The sequence below is a fragment of the Lithobates pipiens genome, unplaced genomic scaffold (assembly GCF_037356315.1).
Source record: "Lithobates pipiens isolate NorthernLeopardFrog02 unplaced genomic scaffold, aLitPip1_a1.2 Scaffold_8, whole genome shotgun sequence".
Classification (NCBI taxonomy): Eukaryota; Metazoa; Chordata; class Amphibia; order Anura; family Ranidae; genus Lithobates; species Lithobates pipiens.
Window position 1 is genome coordinate 600,948,046 of NW_027507903.1, and position 26,389 is coordinate 600,974,434.

The 26,389-nt window shown below is 43.2% G+C and overlaps 1 protein-coding gene across 2 annotated transcripts in view; it reads left to right on the plus strand.

Moving 5' to 3' along the window:
* Nucleotides 1–14,821: 14,821 nt before the first annotated feature.
* LOC143961287 (mucin-17-like) overlaps nt 14,822–26,389 on the plus strand; it is a 90,568-nt gene continuing 79,000 nt past the window's right edge. The window contains exons 1-2 of one of the 2 annotated variants that reach the window (XM_077470540.1): nt 14,822–14,993; nt 19,099–19,161. In XM_077470540.1, coding sequence (XP_077326666.1) covers nt 14,936–14,993; nt 19,099–19,161 — 121 coding nt within the window. In that variant the 5' untranslated portion in view covers nt 14,822–14,935. The remainder of the gene's footprint in view (nt 14,994–19,098; nt 19,162–26,389) is intronic. The other variant, XM_077470539.1, reaches the window with a different exon arrangement.

Below are 26,389 nucleotides of genomic sequence, written 5' to 3' on the forward strand. Positions count from 1 at the left end.
GTCGGTCTCAAATCACGTTTTGATCTAGTGATAAAAGAGGCCGACAAGGGGAGCTCAGTCGCCATCCTAAACGCAAGTGACTATAAAGAAGAGGCTTTGCGCCAGTTGCACTATACCTCCACATATCAAATTTTGGATAGGAAGCCCACTCCTGTCTTCAGACAGCGAATGGCCAATCTTCTGGACACAGGTGTAGAGATGGGGGTTTTTGACAGGAAAGTGACAGACCATCTTTCAGTCAATTCAACTAAAGTCCCCATTTTCAATCACATGCCCAAACTCCATAAGAAAAGTTCCAGTACAAGGTAGACCGATAGTGGCAGGTATCGGTTCCCTTTTTGAGCGTTTGAGTCATTGGTTAGACCAGTATCTTCAACCATTTGTTGGAAGATTACCTGGCTATATCAAGGACACCAAATCACTACTGGCATCTTTACAGGAAGTAGTATGGAAAGAGGAGTACCAGTGGCTCACTATGGATGTGAAGTCACTATATTCCTGCATTCCACACAGCCTTTGCGATTAAAGCCATAGAACATCATCTGACATGCTACAGCACTTATGACACCAATTTGAGAGAGTTTATAATTATGGCAGTTGAATTTCTGCTTAGCCGTAATTATTTTATGTTTGATGCAGTTTTCTATCTGCAATGTAGGGGAGCGTTGATGGGGGCCCATTTTTCACCATCCCTGGCGAACCTGTACATGAGTTGGTGGAAGGAGATCTTTCTCTTCTCCCAACACAACCCTTGTGCAAGTTCTATAATTAGTTACGCTACATAGATGACCTTCTGATTGTATGGGACGGTTCCCTGGCGGACTGTGTCACCTTTGTATCCTTAGCAAACAAAAATAATCTCATTTTAGAATTTAGTTTTGATAATCAGAAGGATGCCATTAACTTCTTAGACCTTACTTTAACAGGCTGTACAGTCCAGGGTTTAGTTATAACATGTACCTATCGTAAGGAATGTGCAGGCAATGCCTTGCTTTTGGCTACTAATTGCCATCCTGCACACACCAAACGATCCATCCTGATGGGGGAGTTCACCAGGGCCAGATGTAACTGCTCCTCCGAGGAAGGTTTTAAAAAGGAGTGCAACATTAGGCTGGATTCACACTTATGCAGTTTTAGTGCTTTTTGCATTTTGCAGATTTGCACTACAGTCCATTCACTATGGTTTCCTATGGAACACGTTCTGTAGTGCAAATCTGCAAAAAGCACTAAAAATGCATACGTATGAATCCAGCCTTATAGCCTCATGACTCCATTCACGAGAATACGATAAATGGAATATAGATAGAGCAGTTCGTCTGGTCGGGGAGAAAAATAGAATAACCTTCTTGGGAAATGCTGGTCGCAAAAAGAGCCACAACAATGGTAGGAGTTCTATTGACAGGAAAGCAAATCCAGTCACTTTTGTAACAGCCTCCTCCTTGGAATTTAACAAAATAAAAAACATTATAGATAAATATTTACCAATACTTTCCACGGATGGAGATTTGGCTCCAATACTTAAGTTGTACTGTAGGTTTTCAAGCCGACATGCGAAAATGCTAGGAGGCCTTCTGTCCCCAAGCCTGTTTGAGTCGCAGCAACATAAAAAAAACTTGGTTGAATACTGTGGGCTCTTACATTTGCGAGAATAACACATGCCGTTTCTGTAGTAGACACTCCAGACAACGCAAGACAGTAATTTCATGTTCTACAGGATGAGAATTCGTAATCCAAGAATATATCAACTGTGGCACTAGTAATGTTGTATATGTTGTGGAGTGCAATAAATGTAACAAACAATATGTGGGTTGCACCATGAGACCACTGAGAACTCGAATCAGCGAACATTTTCATGGTGCATCCTACAGCACAGATAAAGGCTTATCAAATGTGTCTAAGCACTTTAAGTATGAACACAATGGCAATATGGCATCCTTCTCGTACTCAGGGTTGGAAAGAGTTAAAGTATCCTCGCGTGGGGGGGGGGACATCCAACGTGCACTTCTTTTACGTGAAATTTGGTGGATTTTCCACCTACAGACAAGGGCACCTGTGGGAATGAACCGCTGCTACGATGTGGACCTTTTCATTAAATAAGTTTTATAAAGAGCAATGGACATTGTATTATGCCCATCGCTTGTGATACACTTTGGGGTCTGGTTCACACTGGTTCACACTGCTGCGATGCGGGAGCCCTGCGAATGCACTGCGTGTTTCCACTTTGCACCGACTCGCACGGCGGTTCGCGCTGCCATATGCGAACTGCTGGGGAGTGCCAATACATAGTTAGTGGTGCCCCCATTTCAGCTTGCGTGTCGTACTGCGGGCTGTCAGTTCGGGAACAAATCAGATTGATTGGGTCTCATATGATTCTAGCCCAAATGCGTTGCGATTTCAGCCATACCTTTGTGTCGCTGGAGTCGAATCATACGGACATATCATGTGATGTGCACTGCATTGCGGTGCGAATCGCATGTGATCTAGCAACACGCAGTAGTGTGGGCCAGCCCTGAATGTGCACATCTTTAATGTATAGTCTTTATATTTCACATCAAGCAACATGATTTTTTAATCTATACATGTTTTCATGTGTTGTATTATAGCTAGAGTATTTGCTTCTCATTTGTCATTTACACATCTGTTGACAATTTGTAACTAATCACCTGACTTGAATTGAACACACTGTTGATTGGAGAGGAGTAGTAGTCATGTGACAGTCTTATGTATAAATGTTCATGCTTTTTAACGTGCATGAGTGCTGTGAACAAGGCTTATCACCAAAACTAGTCTGCTGCTGACTGTACTCACTGTGAAGGCTTGAAAATAAATATGCTTTATGGTATGGAGTTGCCAGCTGCTTTTATTTGATGATCGTTTTGTCTATTGGTGTATGAGAGGACACCTCAGCTTGGACACCCTGACTGCAAACTTCCAAAGTAAGACTTGGTTTACCACTGATCTGAGCCATACAATCTTTGATCAAATCAATCCCAGATAGTTCTCTTCAGGCCCTGCCAGTCAGCCTGGCTGCCATGACCTGTCTCCACTGCCCTGTCCACAGTCCTTTCTTCTGGTCCTAAACCCATCTCAAACTGAAAAACTCAAAGTTCTCTCAGGCGTACCTCACTAGTACTCACGACGGTGCTTCACTCACCAGCCCTCCCAGCTGTGAACAGAGTCTCTTAGCCATGCCGCTCCTTCCAGGATCTCTTCTCTCCTGGATGCACCCCAGCCCAAGGTCGCCCCCCCCCCCCGACTGGAGAGCCCCACGTGGACCCTGACAGCCTCCACACTCTCTCACTCCAGCTCTTTCACCTGACAACTTCTCCCCAGCAGGGCTGACCCAGGGTATTTAGAGAGGCCTGCCCCCTGCCAATCCAAGTTGGGGATTGGTCAAAGCTCCTCAAAATACCCCAGGCAGCTCCACCTCTCCTCTACTCCTCTATTTCTAGCACCTTCTAAAAAGAAGAGGGAGGTGACAGTGATGCTACCTGTGAGTCACCCAGCCCTGCCCTGAGCCACTTGCAGATCAGAATGAAAACAAACAGGCCTATCCACCAGCTAGGACTGCCTAAAATGTCCTACTTTGCTAGAAAAATCCTCACTCTAGCACCTACCTAACTAGAGGGTGCTACATACAGATAACAAACCTTATGCTCTGGTTGTACAGAACCACCTCGAGACCCACAAAATGTTTATAGGGGCCTGCTTGCGGCAGCCATGTGGTGTGTGTGGGCTTGCGACCAAGCTGTTGTTGGAAATTCTAATTTGGAAATGTTGGAAATTTGAATCCAGACCCAGCTATCGGAACCGGCTGACACATATAACCTATGATCACTTCAGAAGTCTAGAACCTCTCATTCAAAAATGTAAGAGGACACCCCCAGAGGTGACTGACCAAGGGTCCGTCTTACATCCATACATCAATAAAATGAGCAGCATGAAAAATGAACATTGAAATTTGTCTGGGACTGTGTTTAGAAAATAGTGGTAAACTTAACTTTCTTGGTGTGCTCCCCACCAAAATCTTGAAACCCCAATTTCCCATGAAACGAAAAGGTAGAAAAGACAGAAATAAACTTTAGCAGCATGGTTTATCAATCTGGCAAAAATGCATTCCAATATTTTCTACCTTTTTGTTTCCTTCCACTGATACAAGCATTCCTGCCACCAACTCCATCAATGGGGTAATATTCCTGCTACTGATATCATTAATGGGGTACTATTTCTCCAATCGGTGCCAATGATGGGGCACTATTCCTATAACTAACATCAGCAATGGGGCACTAATAATTCCACTGAAACCAACAATGGGATGCTAAAAATCCCACTGACACCAACAATGGGGCACTATTTCTCCCATTCACATCAGCCGTAGGGCACTATTCCTCCCAATGAGACCAGCAATAGGGCATTATTCCTTCCACTGACACCAGCTATAGGGAACTATTCCTCCCCCTAATATCAAAGATGTGCCGTTTACTCCCACTGACAACAAAACAATTTCTACTCCCAATGGCCACTGTCCAGCCCCACCTAAAGTCTGGAGGAAAGTAAACTGGCCCTTTGTTTAGAAAGTTTGGAGAACCCTGAACTAGGTAAAACTGCAGGCTTCTAATAAAATCAGCAGGATACCTCTTTCTCATCAGGACACCCACCTGGGAATGACGGTAGCTTCTCTGTTAGTGGAAAACAGGGAGAAGAGCAGTCCTGTCTCAGTCCCCAGTGAGCACTCGAACTAAAAAGGAGGTCTCTTCCCCTCTCCCTGCTCTCTTCCCCCCCGCAGTAGGCTAATATTGGTGGGAGGTGAGTAAATTCTTCCCTCCAAGAGCATCTTTGGTATCTGCTCCGCTTGATGGGAGTGACACTGCGGTACCTCCCAGTCAATCATCAGGGAGCCCAGCCAATAATAAGCTGGAAAGAAAGGTCAAAAACAACATCTCCGGCCACGATCCAGCAAGTTCCCAGGTATGGAGCCTTGAAAAAGTATTCGTACCCCTTGCAATTTTCCACATTTTGTCATGTTACAACCAAAAATTTGTCATGTTACAAACAAAAAATTGTGAAGTGGAAGGAAAATGATAAACGGTTTTCAAATTATTTTACAAATAAATATGTGAAAAGTGTAGCGTGCATTTGTATTTAGCCCCCCTGAGTCTTTACTTTGTAGAACCACCTTTCCTTGCAATTACAGCTGCAAGTCTTTTTCGGGATGTCTCTACCAGCTTTGCACATCTAGAGGGTGACATTTTTGCCCATTCTTTGCAAAATAGCTCAAGCTCTGTCAGATTGGATGGAGAGCGTCTGTGACCTTCAATTTTCAAATCTTGCCACAGATTCTCAATTGGATTTAGGTCTGGACTTTGACTGGGTCATTCTAACACCTGAATATGCTTTGATCGAAACCATTCCATTGGAGCTCTGGCTGTATGTTTAGGGTTGTTGTCCTGCTGGAAGGTAAACCTCTGCCCCACTCTCAAGTATTTTGCAGAACAGGTTTTCTTCTAAGATTGCCCTGTATTTGGCACCATCCATCTTCCTATCAACTCTGACCTGCTTCCCTGCCCCTGCTGAAGAAAAGCATCCCCACAACATGATGCTGCCACCACCATGTTTCACGGTGGGGATGGTGTGTTCAGGGTGATGTGCATTGTTAGTTTTCCACCACACATAGCGTTTTTCTTGTAGGCCAAAAAGTAAAATGTTGGTCTCATTTGACCAGAGCACCTTCTTCCACATGTTTTCTGTGTCCCCCACATGGTTCTTCACAAACTGCAAATAGGACTTCTTATGGCTTTCTTTCAACAATGGCTTTCTTCTTGCCACTTTTCCATAAAGATCAGATTTGTGGAATGCACGACTAATAGTTGTCCTGTGGACAGATTCTCCCACCTAAGCTGTGGATCTCTGCAGCTCCTCCAGAGTTACCATGGGCCTCTTGGCTGCTTCTATTATTAATGCTCCCCTTCCCCAGCCTGCCAGTTTAGGTTGGTAGGTTTTCAGTTGTGCCATACTCTTTCCATTTTCAGGCGATGGATTGAACAGTGCTCCGTGAGATGTTAAAAGCTTGGGCTATTTTTTATAACCTAACCCTGCTTTGAACTTCTCCATAACCTTATCCCTGACCTGTCTGGTGTGTTCCTTGGCCTTCATGATGCTGTTTGTTCCTTAAGGTTCTCGAATAAACTTCTGAGGGCTTCACAGAACAGCTTTATTCATACTGAGATTAAATTACACACAGGTGGACTCTATTTACTATTACTAATTATGCAACTTCTGAAGGCATTTGGTTCCACTAGATTTTAGTTAGGGGGATCAGAGTAAAGGGGGGGGAGGGGTGAATGCAAATGCAACCCATGCTTTTTAGATATTTATTTGTAAAAAAAAATTGAAAACCGATTAGCATTTTCCTTCCACTTCACAATTATGTGTCACTTTGTGTTGGTCTATCACATAAAATCTCAATAAAATACATTTACGTTTTTGGTTGTAACACAAAAAAATGTGGAAAATTTCAAGGGGTGTGAATACTTTTTCAAGGCACTGTATGTGCGTAAAAAGCTGCACACATTCTGTTCTGGCTAAACAGAATGGCAGGTGGCGTTAGCGCGCTGATGTAATAAGACCACCCTCAACGCATTTCATTTTTAGAGCAACTCCCTCAGGAGCATCTCATCTATAATACACATCACACTGAGAAAGCCAATGGACACAGCCCTTCAATATAATCCTACAGACAACATCACAAATTTGCATGTTATCATGACATTATGGTACACGCCCCATACTTAGAACATGGACAAACATAAATACAATGACTTACATTGTATACAAACTGAGTGCAGGCATGCACCAATCATGTAAACTTACTCACAGAGCTTTGTATATTCAATATAAAACCCCATAAATATCATAACACCTTTTTATATACCTGATAACATACATAACATATAAATATGAATAAAAAAGCAACAAAAATAAATATGGACTTCACTATTGATTGAATAAAAAGTAAGCAAAAGAAGCTGCATAAAATTACACATTGGGGGTCTATTTTATCACTGTATTAATCTGCCACAACAAATATTCAAAAGTAAAATTTAGCCTCACTCCAAAACTTAGCTCTCCTTTCTATTTAATTTGTCAAAAGATGAAAACTGCATACATAAATGTCTCCACCCAAAACCACCTTCCTTGACACATTTCAAGGGATTTCCCCTGTCCTTCTGAGCAAGCCAGTGGAAGTGAAACATGTCAAGGAATGTGGTTTTAGGTGGAAACATTTATGTATGCAGTTTTTATCTTATTGATGAACTAGAAAATGCATTTCCTGGAGAAAATGCGTGGGAATGCTGAATAGCATCAAAACTGCCCCATCATATTGCCACCATCAAAACTGCCCCATCATATTGCCCCCATCAAAACTGCCCCCATCAAAACTGCCCCCATCAAAACTGCCCCATCAAAACTACCCCATCAAAACTGCCCCATCATATTCCTCTATTATAAATCAGTACATGCGTCTGTGCTCTCCCCCGGGCTCTGTAATCTGAAATGTTCCATCGCCCCCCCGCTGCCTATCACTGTCCATCGCTGTGTATAAGAAGCTTTGGTAACCATGGAAACAAAACAGACATCAAAAGCCTGGATGCCTTAACTTAATGAAATTATCTGAAATGATCACTAAACTTAAACAGCTTTTTCACAAAAACTGTAAAAGATATCAAACTGAAAAGATTTAGCCAGATAGCAGAATATTTTGTGAACATTTTTAAAGTTTGGCGTCTGTGGGTGAAAGTATGAAGGAGCTGAAACTTTTGGGAGCGGAAGGAGATTTTAAGGATTTGAACCATGCTCTCATTCACTTCAATGCTAAAAAAAGTTTTAAAAAGCGTAATATTTTAAAAAAGTATAAATAGTAGAAAAAAAATTGAAGAAGTCCCTCCATCAGCTGAAAGAGCTAAACATTTTAAAAGTTGAATGGCTTTTATAGCTGAAAAAAAAACGTACAGAATAATAATAATAATAAAGAGATTAATACATAAAAATGAATAACAATAGTGGGACTGCTGAAGCATTCCCACTTATTAAATAGAAAAAAGAGCTAAGCTTTGAAGTGAGGCTAGCATTTACATTTGATTGCGAGTGGCGATGGGTTGTGGTAGCTAGAGTGGAGCTAAGGATTTGGGTATGTTTCCCGAAACAAATAACTGTTGTTACACCATCTATAGGATATAATACAGTATTTTTCCTGAAATACCTCAATCAGGAAACTACAACATTATGGCCACTAGATGTCAATTTTTTCCAGTGGCTGTGGGTATGTTTGACACATTTATAGGGAGAGTTTCTTATACACTAGATTACCAAAAGTATTGGAATGCCTTATGATTAAGCACTGTTAAGTGTGAAACACGTTAGCTCGTTTGTCCCATTTTCTGATGTGGCTTTTATTTTAGAAATGTTTTACAATAAAGGCTATATTCTGAAGTGCGGCTGTCCAGAACTTTTCCTTGCCTCATTGCCGTTACATACACATGAACTTTAATGACATCCCAGTCTTAGTCCGTAGGGTTCAATATTGGGTTGGCCCACCCTTTACATCTATAACAGCTTCAACTCTTCTGGGAAGGCTGTCTATGGGGAATGTTTGACCATTCTTCCAGAAGGGCATTTGTGAGGTCAGTCCCATAGGCCTGGCCCACAGTCTCCACTCTAATTCATCCTAAAGGTGCTCTCGGGTTGAGGTCAAGACTCTGTGCAGGCCAGTCAAGTTCCTCCATGTCAAGCTCGCTTATCCATGTCTTTATGGACCTTGTTTTGTGCACTGGTCCAAATCATTTGGTGGAGAGGGGATTGTGGTGTGGGTTTGTTTTCCAGGGGTTGGGCTTGGCCCCTTTGTTCCAGTGAAGGGAACTCTTAAGGCGTCAGCATACCAAGACATTTTGGAGGACAATTTCATGCTCCAAACTTTGTGGGAACAGTTTGGGGATGGCCCCTTCCTGTTCCAAAATGACTGCACACCAGTGCACAAAGCAAGCTCCATAAAGGCATGGATGAGTTTGGGGTGGAGAAACTTGACTATCATGCACAGAGTTCTGATCTCAACCCAATAGCACTAATTAATTCCAAAGGTGTTCTATCAGGTTGAGGTTAGGGCTCTGTGCAGGCCAGTCAAGTTCCTCCACCACAAACTCGCGTCCACCACAAACTCACGTGGCCTCCTTCTTTAGGCCTGAAGAAGGAGGCCACACCTCCGAAACATGTTGCCCCAAGCAACTGCATGAAGTATACGAGAGGAGTCAGCCATATCACTGTGCTCCCCCCTCCCCCGACCACGAGTGAAGTCACACAAGCGCCGGCTGGTCCGTGCGAGTGTTCTGAGTGGCGTGTGATACTAGGTAGTAGGTGGCCAGTGCTTGCTGTTACCCTTTACCACGCCGCAAATCTCAGTGAGCCAACTGATCCTTACAGACCAGGAGAAGAGATCATTATGGAGTTGTCAATGCTGTTTAACATCGGGTGTCAGTGAGTGCAACCCTTGTATTTTACACATTGAACTTTGCAATTAAACGATAACACACTAGGGTTGGCTTGCGCTCTCTCTTATACTATCTATAGTGAGGGTGGTGGGAAGAGAGTACAAACAGTTCAAGGTCAGAACAGGGCACAGTGGACACTAGCTCAAGCTCAATTCACAAAAATGTGCTATTATTATTATATATATTTTTTTTTTTTTATTGAGCATATGTCTGGGTATGTCTGTGAAGGTTTTTATTAATGACCAACTACTACTTCTACCTACTGCTACTAACTTTATCAGAAAAGGAATGCAGCACAATGCAGCTTGTAGGTACAGTATAGTGTAGTAACTTGTAAAATACTGTAGATAACAAAGGTTATAAAGATAGCAAAGATTATAAGCAGGAGAAGACACATACACACAGGAGACATGGAGCAAAGAATGGATCATTTGCTGTTTTACTTACAGTTTACCCCTATTCCCCACCACACGTCTCCTGGTACTAGAAGATGTATATGAGCGGGCCTCAAGGTCCTACTCACACTTTTGTAGCTCAGCTGGACCAGTACTAATGAGAAATGTTGGTTTGATGGCCAAGAGTGGGTATACGTCAGAATTTAGACATCAATCAGAGTGGGACCCACAGACAGTGACATATAATGGGCATTATGTAACTTCCTTGCTTCTTGCTCATTCCTAAAATCACATCACTTTGTAGTGGGGGAAAGACATGTGCACTGCCGAAAAATATGTTAATTTTAATATAATTTGTTTTCTCTTTTTTGGGTCAGTCGTTAAAAAAAAAATTGTACATTTGAATAAATTCGAAGAAAATTGTAAATTTGAAAACATTTCGGAAAAAAGTAAATAAAAAAAATTGTTTCTGAAAAATTTCTAAAAATTGAAAAAAAAATCGGAAATTCATAAATTCGAAAGAAAATTTGAAATTAGAAAAAATTAGAGAAATTGAAATTTGAAAAAAATCGGTAATTTGAAAAAATTTGGAAATTCAGAAATTAGGAAGCCCAAAAAATCAAAAAAACAAAAACAAACTAATAATAATAATAACTATTACTAACTATTAAATTATAGGCATTAGAATTTCCTTTTAAATTTGGCTGTTAGTGAACGTAACGAATATGAATTTATCAGAAGTAGGGATGAGCTTCGTGTTCGAGTCGAACGTACGTTCGACTCGAACATTGGCTGTTCGTGCGTTCGGCGAATTCCGAACGTTTTGGCCGTTCGCGTCAAAATTCGAGTGACGCGCGCGCGGACCACAATGCACTGCGTTGGCGCAGTGCATTGCTGTCCGATGATTGGCCAAGCATGCACTGTGACCCCGCATGCTTGGCCAATCGCAGCGCCGGCAGCGAGGAGAGCCATGATTGGCCACAGGCATCCTGCCTGTGGCCAATCATAGCTCAGACTGTGTAGTGCACGCCCCACACTATATAAGGCCGCCTTTAAGGCGGCCTCCTGTAGTGTGTTACTTTGCATCTGAAGCAGTGGGTGTTCTGTGTACCTTCAACACAGTACACACCAATCGTTTTTGGCTGATTTCCTATCTTGCTGCTGTGTAGTGGTTGTTGTCTGTGCCCTGACTGCAGTATACACCACTATATTCACCTCACCTATATAGCTAGTGATCTAGCTTTAACCACTTAACAACTGCCCATTGCCGATTAACGGCTTCAGGGCGGTTGTTTAACTCAGAGAGGCCGTTAATTAACGGCCTCCCAGAATTCTGCTCTCGCGTGCCCCGAGGTGTGCGCACTCGAGAGCATCCGTGACCGCCGGGTCCATAGGACCCGGCGCATCACGGTAAACGGCCGCTCATAGCGGCCGTTTACCACGTGATTGCTCCGTCAAATGACGGAGTGATCACTTGGAAACAAACCGGCGTCATGTTATGATGCCTGTTCCTCCCTCCCCTTTCTGTACCGATCGGTACAGCGGAGGGGAAAGAGATCGGTGTCAGCAGCGATGTGGGCTGCATCTGCAGTGCCCACATCGCTGCTCACCGAATTTAACCCCTCAATTCCCTGCCAATACTCTGCAATACCAGTGCATACTCTGCATTACCCCGCCATTACTCTGCAGTACCCCGCCATTACTCTGCAGTGCAGTACCCCGCCATTACTCTGCAGTGCAGTACCCCGCCATTACTCTGCAGTGCAGTACCCTGCCATTACTCTGCAGTACCCCGCCATTACTCTGCAGTACCCCGCCATTACTCTGCAGTGCAGTACCCCGCCATTACTCTGCAGTGCAGTACCCTGCCATTACTCTGCAGTACCCCGCCATTACTCTGCAGTACCCCGCCATTACTCTGCAGTGCAGTACCCCGCCATTACTCTGCAGTGCAGTACCCCGCCATTACTCTGCAGTGCAGTACCCTGCCATTACTCTGCAGTACCCCGCCATTACTCTGCAGTACCCCGCCATTACTCTGCAGTGCAGTACCCCGCCATTACTCTGCAGTGCAGTACCCTGCCATTACTCTGCAGTACCCCGCCATTACTCTGCAGTACCCCGCCATTACTCTGCAGTGCAGTACCCCGCCATTACTCTGCAGTGCAGTACCCTGCCATTACTCTGCAGTACCCCGCCATTACTCTGCAGTACTCCCCAATACTCTGCAGTACCCGCCATTACTCTGCAGTACCCCCAATACTCTGCAGTACCCTGCTATTACTCTGTAGTACCCCGCCAATACCCCGCCAATACTCTGTAATACCCTGCCATAAATTGCCATACCCAGCCATACTCAGAGATACCCAGCCATACACGGTGATACCCTGAAGTACCCAGCCATAGACGACCCCCACCCCTCACCGCCCTCTGGTGCTTCTACCAACTCGCCAGTACGATCAAAGCCAGAATCTTTTTTTAAATTTTTTATTTCAGGCTTCCCAGCCTAGAGGTGAGATGTGGGGTCATATTGACCCCCCAGATTTCACTGTAAAGAGGACCTGTCATCCCATATTCCTATTACAAGGGATGTTTACATTTCTTGTAATAGAAATAAAAGTGACCAAAAATATATTTTTGGGAAAAAAAATGTCAAACTAAAATAAAGTAAAATGAACAATAAAAAAATAAAATAAAAATTAAAGCGCCCATGTCCCCATGTGCTCGCATGTGCCACACATGTGAGGTATCGCCGAGAATGTTAGAGCGAGAGCAATAATTCTAGTCCTAGACCTCCTCTGCAACTCAAAACATGTAACCAGTAAAAAAATATTTAAAGCGTCGCCTATGGGGATTTTTTAAGTAGCGACGTTTGGCGCCATTCCACGGGCATGTGCAATTTTGAAGAGTGACATGTTTGATATCTATTTACTCAGCATAACTTCATCTTTCACTTTATGCAAACATTGGGCTAACAAGTGGTTAATAATAGAGCTTGCAGTCAGTAGTGTTAGGAGATAGTGCGTGCTGTCTGCGTGCTCTGTACCCAGTACATACCGCTATAATATAGGGCAGGCCCCTACTTTCAAACATCCAACTTACAAACATCTCCTACTTGCAAACGCAAGGAGACAGCAGCAAGTGAGATGAAAAAAGATGGACGACAAAACAAAATTATACAGGGGTGATAACCCTTCCCTATGTTTTCCAAAAAGCTTAAAGATATTTTTTTTGACTGGAGCTACACTTTAAAAATGTACCGGTTGAAAATGACAAACAGATTCAACTTAACACAACAAACCTACACAGTCCCTGTCTTGTTTGCACCGCCTGTATACTGCTGTTCTGAGTATATAGGGCCTGGGGGCCACACGCATTTCCTTTTTTTAATATGGGTACGGGGTTCCCCTTAATATGCGTACAAGACCCAAATAGGCTGGTAATGGGCAGGGAGGGCTACCCATGCCATTTTTCTGAATGATTTTCAACCATATTGCAGGAACCAGATATAACATTAAAACCGCAAGCAGTTTTAAATGGTGTTATTTCCGTTTAATGTCATTTTGTGCAGGGACTGTTCTAAACACGGGAAACACGTGGCACTTCACAGGCATACTATAGACACCCCCCAGGCACCATATTTAAAGGAATATTTCACTTTTTTTTTCACTTTAATCGTCATTAAAATCACTGCTCCCGCCAAAACGGTAGTTTTTAAAACTTTTTTTTGCAGTGACCCATGTCCCCTGAGGCAGGAGGCAGGTCGCCAAACCCTTTTTAGCACACTATCTTGCATATTAGCCGTTAAAATTAGCACTTTCCAATTCGAACGTTCGAGTCCCATAGACTTCAATGGGGTTCTAACGTTCGTACCGAACGCGGGGGTCGTTCGCAAGTTCTGGTGCGAACCGAACCGGGGGGTGTTCGGCTCATCCCTAATCAGAAGTTACGAATTATTCAAAATAATGAATTCCGCATCTAAACAAATGGAATGGAACAAATGAATAGTAATAGAATGCTTTTATTATTATTATTGCAATGTATTATTATTAAATGAGTTTTTGTTAATTCGGATATTTCCGAATAAACAAATTTGTCAAAAAAATGAATTCAGGAACTAAACTAATTGCACATGTCTAGTGGGGGAGTCTTCCAACAATGCCTTCCTTTGAAGCTCTGAGATGTCATGTGAATGAATGTCAAGATTCGGAAAGAAAGTCAATAATTGAAGATGTGAGATGAGGTGTCACTATAAACTGGGTCTTTTAAAAAGCACTCACCATGACCACTATGGTCATTACAACACACCTAAAAAAAAAAGCAGGTTACCTACAGAAGAGAACTGGACTGGTAGCAGAGAAACACTTGCCTCCTGGACCAGTGGCAACCAAAAAGTTGGCTTGGTGGCCCTGAGTGGAGATACTTGAGAATTTACATATTGATCAGAATGGACCTGCGGTCATTGACATATGATGGGCATTATATTGCTTCCCTGCTTCTTGTTTATACCTGAAATCACATCACCTGGCTGTGGGTGAATGAATGTCAAGAATTGGAAAGAAAGTTAATGATTGAAGATGTGAGAAGATGTGAGATGTGTCACTCACTATATACCATGTTCCTCTCTGAGAACTTCATGAGAATTAATGTCAAAAGTAGGAAAGAAAGCCCATGATTGAAGATATGTGACTATTAACCATGTCTTTTAAAAACACTCACCCTTCACCAAGACCACCAATCATTGTAGGACCATGGATCTGACTTATTAACCTACCTGTTTTTTTTTCTTTTTATCTTGAAAGCAAAACAAACAAGTAACAGGCATAAAAATGGGAGGGGATATCATAAACGGGACACATAATTGCCTATTTTGCAGTAGAGCCTCTTGTAGATAAGGACTGTTATCATCACTACCTTGTGTCTTGTCACGTCTATCTATTCTAGATCTTCTTGCTGTAGCCTGACTTTGAAACTTCAGAAGAACAAAAACAGTTGACCATGGAGACAAGAGCGGCTCGGACCTTCATGCTGGTGATGTTTGTGGTCATGGTACAAGGCAAGTGTTACCTGGGGTGATATTTATATGCATTAGTGAAATTCTCTTATGGCTGTACAGATGGGAATCTCTTTGTACTGTGGAAACAGTAACCGGTACTTTAAGACGCAGTTGACCCACAATCAGGGTCTCAGTTCAAGGGGTTGTGTGTAGAGTCCTTGTTTGATGGACCCCAATTGAGAAAATTGCTTTGAAGCATTTTTGACTTTCACTCACCAAGGAGTCTCTTGATGAGGTAAATTAAATTAACGAAACCAACAGAGATAGTTAGATGCAGCTGCTATGTCCATGATAATTGGGCAGATCATGGGGACCCTGGTACTTTTACTCATGCAATCAGATATTGATTTACATCAGGGGTGCCCAACCTTTTGAAGAGCAAGGGCCACTTGAGCGACATGGTAAATGGTCGCGGGCCACAATGAGCGGAGCGGGTGGATGGCATGTCCATGTCTGCTCTGCATTTGCAGAGTGGACACGGACACAGCCCATGATACTTTTTAGCGGATCGTATTGGAGGTAGAACACAAGTCAGTTTATGTCTGCCACTACTTAGAGGTGAGTGGAGGGTCCAGTTGGTCGGACTGTCGGACTGTCCGTGTGAAAGGGGTCCAAGGCTGCTTTCACACTGATGCGCTGCGGTTTGCACTTGTGCAACGCAGTGTACCTTTGGCTTTCCTGCAGTTTGCAATAGACTTCTATTATATTCTGCAGGTTTGGTGCACTTTCAGAAAGCTCACCAAACTTGCAGGTAATAATAGAAGTCTATGGCTCAGTGCACCTCCGGATCAGTTTGAAAGCAGCCCAGTAACCACTGCAGAAAAGATATGCCCATATATGTACTGTGATTTTAGCAATAAACTGATCTTTAATAACAGTATTCTTTGAGTTCTATCCCAGATCAGTAGGTCGCGGGCCACATGTGGCCCCCGGGCCACTGGTTGGGCACCCCTGATTTACATGTACTGAAAACTGAAAAGATCATTTTAGATTTTGGCTAGGCTAGGCTAATCAGTCCAAAGTAAGAAATTGTGTATATATATATATATATATATATATATATATATACACACACACACAGTGCTGTGAAAATGTATTTGCCCCTTGCCCCCCCTCCCCCCCCCCCACTTAAATGATTCAGATCATCAAACAAATTTCAATATTTCACAAAGAGATAACCCGATGTCCAAACCTGTCTTACTGAAAAAGTAATTGCCCTTTAAACCTAATAACAGGCTGTGACACCCTTGGAGACAACAACTGCAATCAAGCGTTTGCGATAACTGGCAATGAGTCTTCCACATCACTGTGGAGGAATTTTGGCCCACTCCCCTTTGTAAAATTGTTTAATTCAGCCACATTGGAGGGTTTTCCAGAATGAGCGGCCTGTTTAAGGTCATGACACAGCATCTCAATCAGATTAAAGTCCGAATTTTGACTAGGCCACTCCAAAACCTATATTTTGGGTTTTTTGAGACATTTAGAGGTGGACTTGCTGGTGTGTTTCGGATCATTGTCCTGCTGCATAACCCAACTGTACTCGAGCTCAGGAACTGATGGCCGGACATTCTCCTTCAAGATTTTCTGGCAAGTCGTCCAGAACCTGAACCTTCAAATCAACCCCAGACCATTACACTACCACCACCAGGTATGACTGTTGGTATGATTTCTTTTTTTATGAAATGCTGTGTTCGTTTTACGTCAGATGTAACTGGACGCACAGCTTTCAAAAATGTCAACTTTTGTCTCATCAGTCCACAGAATATTTGCTTCAAAGTCTTGGGGATAATGAAGATGGTTTTTGACAGATGGATGTGAGACAAGCCTTTGTGTTCTTTTTGGTCAGCAGTGGCTTTAGCTTTGGGACTCTCCCATGGATGCAATTTTTGCCCAGTCTCTTTCTTATTGTTCAATCATGAATACTGATCTTACCTGAGGCAAGTGAGGACTGCAGTTCTTTAGATGTTGTTCTGGGTTCTTTTATGACCTCCTGGATGAGTGGTCATTGTGCTCTTGGAGTAATTTTGGTGGGCCAGACACTCCTGGGAAGGTTCACCACTGTTCCAAGTTTCTCCATTCGTGGAAAAAGGTTTTCACCATGGCTCACTGGTGTCCCAAAGACTTATGCCCTGTACACACGATAGGATTTTCCAACAACAAACCCGTGGATTTTTTTCTGAATGATGTTGGCTCAAACTTGTCTTGCATACACAGTCACACAAATGTTGTCGGAAATTCCAAACGTCAAGAACGCAGTGACGTACAACACGTACGACAAGCGGAGAAAAATAAAGTTCAATAGCCAGTGCGGCTCTTCTGCTTGATTCTGAGCATGCCTGGACTTTTGTGCATTGGAATTGTGTACACACGCTCGGAATTTCATCAAGTTTTGTTGTAGGAAAATTTGGGAACCTGCTCTCTAACATTTGTTGGGGGAAATTCCGACAGCAAATGTCCGATGGAGCATACACACGGTCAGAATTTTCAACAACAATCTCACATTGAACATTCAAGCGTGTGTACAAGGCATTAGAAATGGCTTTGTAATGCCCCATACACACGATCGGACATTGATTGGACATTCCGACAACAAAATCCATGTTTTTTTTTCCGACGGTTGTTGACTCAAACTTGTATATATTAAATTAAATTATTATTATATATTATTATATATTATATTAAATTATATTATTTGTATATATTTATATACAGTTGTGCTCGTACGTTTACATACCCTGGCAGAATTTATGATTTATTGGTAATTTTTCAGAGAATATGAATGATAACACAAAAACTTTTCTTTCACTCATGGTTAGTGTTTGGCTGAAGCCATTTATTATCAATCAACTGTGTTTACTCTTTTTAAATCATAATGGCAACAGAAACTATCCCAAAGTTACCCCATCCAGGTCGCGGGCGGCTTCCCTGGCTTCTCCTCCCAGCCAATCCGGTCACTTCTCCTCCCGGCCAATCCAGTCTTAGGACCCGCTTCCTGTCCTGATTGGCTGAGAGGAGGAGAAGAAGGAAGACAATAGCGGATGTTATTACCTTTTGTACCACCACCCCCCTCCCTTTAGAATGTAAGCTCTACGAGCAGGGCCCTCCTGTACCTTTTGTATTGTACTGTAATTGTGTTGTCTCCCCTATACATTGTAAAGCACTGTGTAAACTGTTGGCGCTATATAAATCGTTATTAATAATAATAATAATGTTGATGTCACAAGTGGATGGGCTCACTGTGTCCCAAGCTCAACCTTTTTGAAGCCATTTGGAGCCTCCGGCTCTAATCATGTGCTTCAAAAAAAACTCTGCAAGGAGATTGGAGTGCTAATGACACTGGCTGGGAAGGGTTAACATCTAAGGTGACTGAGGGATTAAAAGTATGAATAACTATGTGTAAAGTGTGCTGCTTTTACTAAAAGATCTCTAAGTTTCTCATCCCTACTTTGCAGGGATGAGAAACTGACAGATCGCTCTCCCTCTGTACAGAGCTCTGTGTTGTTTACCAACACAGAGCTCTGGGCTGTGACTGCACACAGCTGATCAGCAGGTCTAAGCCGTGAATGATTGGCCGGGGCTTGCTGACTGGCTCCTGCTGTGTACAATCACAGCGGGAGCTGGGGGGGGGGGCAGGTGCCCTAAACCCAGAAGTAGGCAGCGATGTACAGGTACGTCACTTTTCGCCTACAGCAGCCGCTCGTCCACGCTACAGTTACAGTACTTCTTTAAAAGCAAAAGAGAAAGTACTTAAATTTAAATGCACAAGTGCATATAATTTCAAGAAAATTCTAAATTGGAGCAGGTGTGGACTTTATTTAGAGTAGCTCACTTTTATTTAAAACTGGATGAACTTAAAGTGGATGTAAACCCGGTTCATGACATTTGAGCTGGGAACATATATCTGCAGTCTTTTCTTATCTCTCTTCAAAGCACTATGTCCCGTGGCTTTCTCCTGCTCCGCTCTTCTGTTATCAGCAGGATAACTTCTGACAAGTTCTCTGACACATGTGATGAAACCAGTCTAAAATTGTTGTGGTGCTATAAATAGATATAAATGATGTGTGTGCAATCTTTCATATCATTGTATTTTATTTTATTATTTTAGGATTTCAAGTCACAGAAGGAAATTTACTGAAAGCAGTAACCCCTATTGCTGCTGCTGCTCCAAGTAAGTCTTTTATTATCTTCCTTATACCTCTGAAATATATTGTACAAATATCAACAAACAAACCGAAACCAGAAGTGACGAAATCCTTGTCGCTTCCATTTTCTGATCTCACAGAGAGGAAGGAGCAACATCAGTTCCTCCTCTCTCTGTTCAGTGCACAGGATGACGCTGGTCAGAACGGTCCCAGGCTCCCCGATCGGTGGAGTTGGGCAAACGGTTCAGGCCAAGCAAAAGTTCAGCCTGAACATTGCCTGTTTGCCGAACACTCGAAGGTGCTCTGAGGGATGTGCAATGCACAGCGCATTCTAGGGCCCTAATTGCAAATTAGGGCACAGAGCACTGTCAGAGCCCTGATTGGACAAAGTGCAGGATCAGTGCTCAGTTTGTCCAATCAGGGATCAGTGTTTATAGTCCCACCCCACACTATAAAAGGTTCATTCCCACAGGAAGCTTTTGCAGTATGTTGTTGGAGTGGAGATAGAGCAGGGCTCTATTTGCTACCAGCAAGGTATTGTGTTCACTTATTGTCACTCTAAGTGAGGAGTGTTAGTGTGAGGTTAGTATAATGTGAGTATAGTGCATCAGTGTAGTGAGAGTATAGTATATGTATCAGCAGTAAAGTGTAGTGTGTCAGTATAGTGTGAGTTTAGTGTGAGTATGGTGTAGTGTGTCAGTATAGTGTGAGTTTAATGTGAGTATGGTGTAGTGTGTCAGTATAGTGTCAGTGTCAGTAGAGTGTGGGTATGGTGTAGTGTGTCACATAGTGTGAGTATAGTGTAGTGTGTCAGTATAGTGTGAGAATGGTGTAGTGTGTCAGTATAGTGTGAGTATAGTGTAGTGTGTCAGTATAGTGTGAGAATGGTGTAGTGTGTCAGTATAGTGTGAGTATAGCATAGTGTGTCAGTATAGTGTGAGAATAGTGCGAGTATGGTGTAGTGTATCAGCATAGTGTGAGTATAGTATAGTGTGAGTATGTGTAGTAAAGTGTAGTGTGTCAATATAGTGTGCATATAGTGTAGTGTGTCAGTACAGTGTGAGTGTGGTGTGAGTATAGTGTGAGTATAGTGTAATGTGTCAGCATAGTGTGAGTATAGTATAGTGTGAGTAAAGTGTGAGTATGGTATAGTGTGTCAGTAAAGTGTAGTGTGTTAGTGTAGTGTGTCAGTATAGTGTGCGTATAGTGTAGTGTGTCAATATAGTGTGAGTGTGGTGTGAGTATGGTGTAGTGTGTCAGTAAATTGTAGTGTGTTAGTGTAATGTGTCAGTACAGTGTGTCAGTATAGTGTACATATAGTGTAGTGTGTCAGTATTGTGTGAGTATGGTGTAATCTGTCAGTATAGTGTGAGTATAGTACATAGCTCCCAACTGTCCTTGATTTCGAGAGACTGTCCCTGATTTGGAGCAATGTCCCTCTGTCCCTCTTCCCTCTTCATTTGTCCTTCATTTTGTTCTGATCTATATAGTTGTATATAAACTAAAGTAAAGTGTAGTGTGTTAATGTAGTGTGTCAGTATAGTGTGAGTATGGTATAGTGTGTCAGAAAAGTGTAGTGTGTCAGTATAGTGTGAGTATGGTATAGTATGTCAGTAAAGTGTAGTGTGTCAGTATAGTGGGAGTGTGGTGTGCGTATAGTGTGAGTATGGTGTAGTGTGTCAGTAAAGGGTAGAGTGTGAGTATAGTGTGTGTATAGTGTGAGTATGGTGTAGTGTGTTAGTGTAGTGTGTCAGTATAGTGTGAGTATAGTGTGTGTATAGTGTGAGTATGGTGTAGTGTGTTAGTGTAGTGTGTCAGTATAGTGTGAGTATAGTGTGTGTATAGTGTGAGTATGGTGTAGTGTGTCAGTAAAGTGTAGTGCTGCATACCCTTTTTTTGGTTGCTGCATGTTTTTTTGTTTTGTCCCCTGCCTCCCCCCCTTTTTTTAAATTGTCAGAAACAATTTAGCTGACTGTGACGCTGGTGTTCCTCCCTTTTTATTTTTTTGTTATAGTTCTTACATTTCTGTCAGCATCAGTCCTCAATTTAAAGTGCACCAAACACCACTTTTCATTCAATAAAGTGCATCCAATCACACATTTCCCAGTTTCTATTAAATTTGGGTGATAAGCCCCCCCCCCCCCCCCCCATCATGCCTGGGAGGACAACAAGGAGAGGTTCCCATGGCACTGTGAGGGGGGCCAGCAGGATCTGCGTCCATGGGCAAAGGTGGACGTGGTCAGTCCTTAGGCAGGGCATCATTTCCTCTGTTTAGTGATGTTGTCCGTGCCATCCAGCCACAGCATGCAGAGGAGGTGGTGGACTGGCTTACTAAACCATCCTCCTCATCCTTTATGACCCAAACTGACACTAGTGTGCAGTCCACCGCAGCTGCCATAGCTTACTCTGCCTCCTTGTCCACAGCTGCCATAGCCCTATCATCATGCATAGAGGAATAAGCTGAATTATTTGAACACAGCGTCAGCCACTTGCTTCTTGACAATGCACAGCCATTACTTGATTCTGATGTTGCTTCTGATGTAGAGGAAGAGAGTAACATGAGCTGAATTGACAGTCATGTTCCCCCAGCCGCAGCGTATTTCGAAGTTGGCTCCAGTGATGAGGATGGGGGGACAATGATGATGATAATGAGGGCACTGATGTGACTTGGGTGCCATATAGAGCAGAGGAGGAAAGTGAGGGGCAGGCACAACCCCTACGAGGCAGGATGTCCTCCAGAAGCAGCCATCGTGGTAGAGAGCCGTCGCCCTATTCCACCAGATTGTGGAGCTGTTATCTCCCGGTCCACTTCCCTCAGCTCAGCTGTGTGGGCCTTTTTAAGCACATGTGCAGCTGGTCGCACTGTTGCAAATTGCAATCTCTGCCACAAGCAGATCAAGAGTGGCAAAAACACCAACCATGACTGCTGAGAAGCTTAGTCTTGTCTTATCCCCCACTTATTTAAACCACAACAAAACCTTGACCCCCCAAAAAGACACATAGACCACTTTAAGTTGGAATTAGGGCAAGGCCACAGCTTAATTGAACATCTTGGTATAACAACAACCTTCAAAATACAAATACCATGCCAGTCACGGTTACACCGTGAGCATCTATAACCAAACCATATAATCTAAGCCCTTGTACACACGGTCGGAGAATCTGTCGGAATAAGTCTTATCGGACCGTGTTGTCAGATAATCCGACTGTGTGTGGTATGCATCGGACTGATTCCGTCCGAATCTCCGTCCGATCCAAATTTCCTAATCCGATCATGTGTAGAGCATTTTGATCGGACCAAGTGCCACGCATGCTCAGATCAAATTCCTACATCAAAGCTATTGGCTACTAGCCTGAATGTAGTCCTATCGTAACGAAATTACGTCATCACGTTCTGAAAGATCGGATTTTTCGCCAACTTGGCCCGACCGTGTGTATGCAACAGTTTCGGACACAATCCGTCGGACTAAATCCGACGGGCAAAATCCGATGGATTTGGTTGGCAAAATCTCCGACCGTGTGTACGTGGGCTAAGAGGCCTGTCTCCACCATCAGTGCGAGCCAGGCATTAAACTGCCCCTTGTAATTAACTTGAGGGCATAACCCATAAAGTAATACCAATTGCTGGCATGGTAAAACTGCCAAGGAAGTTGTGATGAACACAGAACGGGCGGGTTGGTGGGCAACTCTTGTGACGTCAACTTCTCTTGAAAGTAGTGGGACGTGCCTCTGCGTAGCCTTTTCTAGTGTTATGGCTCCACCCAGTCACCTCGTGCCAGGGCTGGACTGGGACAAAAATTTGGCCCTGGACTTCATCCAGACTGGCCCACTTTAATTTTGCGAACACACACAAAAACAGTATATAAACTATACGCAATTGCGCAAAATAATAAGTAAAACATTCCAATGTAAGTATAAACGGCTTTTTTTTATTATTTAGAGAAAAAGATGCATTCCAACATTACAGACACCTTTAGAATGAAAGGTTTAAGTTGCACTCCGTTCAATGGCAGGTGTCATAAATAAGGAAAACAGTTATAAATAACATCTTATGTTTGAATATAATATTAACAAGAAACAGTTCAAATAATAACTTGTGGGAATCACAAACATAAACAGACAGGGAAATATCCACTGTAACATACAATGCGAATTACAAAGGCAGTATAAACGGCTAACCATACAAAAAGGTCCAAAATCACTGTTAGCCCCTGTACACATGGTCGGAGATTTCCACAACCAAATCCGTCGGATTTTGCCTGTCGGATTTTGTCCGTCGGATCTTGTCCGAAACTGTTGCATACACACGGTCGGGCCAAGTTGGCGAAAAATCCAATCTTTCAGAACGTGATGACATAATTTCGTTACGATGGGACTATGTTCAGGCTAGTAGCCAATAGCTTTGATGTAGGAATTTGATCTGAGCATGCGTGGCACTTGGTCCGATGAGAATGCTCTACACATGATCGGATTAGGTCCGTCCGGCCCAGTTGGTCGGGAAATATTTCCAACATGTTGGAAAATTGGGTCGGACGGAGATTCGGACGGAATCAGTCCGATGCATACCACTAGGGATGAGCTTCGTGTTCGAGTCGAACATTGGCTGTTCGTCCGTTCGGCGAAATCCGAACTCTTGGTCCATTCGCATCAAAATTCGTGTGGCGCGCACGGCCCACAATGCACTGCGATGGCGCAGTGCATTGCTGGCTCATGATTGGCCAAGCATGCACTGTGACACCGCATGCTTGGCCAATCGCAGCGCCAGCAGCGAGGAGAGCCATGATTGGCCACAGGCAGGATGCCTGTGGCCAATCATAGCTCAGGCTGTGTAGTGCACGCCCCACACTATATAAGGCCGCCTTTGAGGCGGCATCATGTAGTGTGTTGGCATCTGAAGCAGTGGGTGTTCTGTGTACCTTCAACACAGTTACACACCGATCGTTTTTGGCTGATTTCCTATCTTGCTCTTGTGTAGTGGTTACTGTCTGTGCCCTGACCGCAGTATACACCACTATATTCACCTCACCTATATAGCTAGTGATCTATCTTTAATAATAGAGCTTGCAGTCAGTAGTGTTAGGAGATAGTGCGTGCTGTCTGCGTGCTCTGTACCCAGTACATACCGCTATAATCCACCTACATAGCTGTTCTCTATTTGAGCCCAATTGCCATCTGCAGGAGTTATTGGAAGTTGTGTGTGCCTCCACCACAGCACAGTATACATCTGTATATACCCCTTTATCTCTGCTGTTTTCTGGGTATTGTCTGCGTGCCCTGACCGCAGTATACACCGCGATATTCACCTCAGCCTAAGGCCCAATTTTTCTGCCCCTGTTTAACAGGGGCGTTTAAGTACAATTTTTGATGCAATGCTTTGCAGCAGGGCTAATTCCTGCAAAAAAACTAGAGTATATGGGAGAGGTTGCAGTGTGGTGGCACCAGCAGCAGTGCCTAAGGCCACATTTTTCTGCCCCTGTTTAACAGGGACATGTAATTACAATTCTTGATATAATATTTCACAGGAGGGCCCCTTCCTGTGCCCACCCAGAGTAACGGTGAGGACTTATAGTGTTGTGGCACCAGCACCACAACCACCAAAGGTCAATTTTTCTACCACTGTTCAACAATGGCATGTAATTACAATTCTTGATATAATCGTTCACAGCAGGGCGCTCCAGCGCCCACCAAGAGTCACTTTGAGGGCTTACAATGTTGTGGCAAAACCAACACCTTGTTCCGCCATTTCTGCAGAGCATATAGGGCAGGCCCCTACTTTCAAACATCCAACTTACAAACATCAGACAGCAGCAAGTGAGATGAAAAAAGATGGACGACAAAACAAATTATACAGGGGTGATAACCCTTCCCTATGTTTTCCAAAAAGCTTAAAAATAGTTTTTTTGACTGGAGCTACACTTTAAAAATGTACCAGTTGAAAATTACAAACAGATTCAACTTAACACAACAAACCTACACAGTCCCTGTCTTGTTTGCACCGCCTGTATACTGCTGTTCTGAGTATATAGGGCCTGGGGGCCACACGCATTTCCTTTTTTTAATATGGGTACGGGGTTCCCCTTAATATGCGTACAAGACCCAAATAGGCTGGTAATGGGCAGGGAGGGCTACCCATGCCATTTTTCTGAATGATTTTCAACCATATTGCAGGAACCAGATATAACATTAAAACCGCAAGCAGTTTTAAATGGTGTTATTTCCGTTTAATGTCATTTTGTGCAGGGACTGTTCTAAACACGGGAAACACGTGGCACTTCACAGGCATACTACAGACACCCCCCAGGCACCATATTTAAAGGAATATTTCACTTTTTTTTTCACTTTAATCGTCATTAAAATCAGTGCTCCCGCCAAAACGGCCGTTTTTAAAACTTTTTTTTGCATTGACCCATGTCCCCTGAGGCAGGAGTCAGGTCCCCAAACCCTTTTTAGGACACTATCTTGCATATTAGCCGTTAAAATTAGCACTTTCCATTTCGAACGTTCGAGTCCCATAGACTTCAATGGGGTTCTAACGTTCGTAACGAACGTGGGGTCCGTTCGAAAGTTCTGGTGCGAACCGAACCGGGGGGTGTTCGGCTCATCCCTACATACCACACACAGTCGGATTATCCGACGACACGGTCCGATAAGACGCAATCCGACAGATTATCCGACCGTGTGTACAAGGGCTTAGGGCTTATAGAAGAAGCTTAGAAAACAATTCACTTTTCTCTGCAACTTTGTCAATGATCACTTCAGAGTCAAGAGAGCAGAGGATGTCCTTTTCTGTTGACATCAACATAAAAGCTTCCAGATGCTCTTGTGACAGCTTGGTTCTGAGTCTGCTTTTGATCAACTTGAGTGTTGAAAATGTACGTTCACAAGCAACCTGAGTGATGGACAGGGTGAGTAGGAACTGGTATGCAAGACCTAGGAGGTGGTAGGCATTTGACATTAGATTGAACCTCCTGAGAATCTGGTAGCAACACAGCATTCTTTACACGAGGAACACTTCTTACATTGGATTTCAACTTGCTCGTCTTCACTCTCATTCTCCGATGTTTTTACCTTGTATTCATCTAGTGGAGACATTTTTAATCTTTCCCACTGAAGAGCAAAACTGCTTAATTCACTCTGAAGATTCTCAGCACTTGCTTCACTGTCAAACTTCGACAGACATTTGCTAAGTTCTTGGAACATAAGTGGTGAAAGAGACGAGGACTTTAACCACTTCAATACCAGGCACTTAAACAC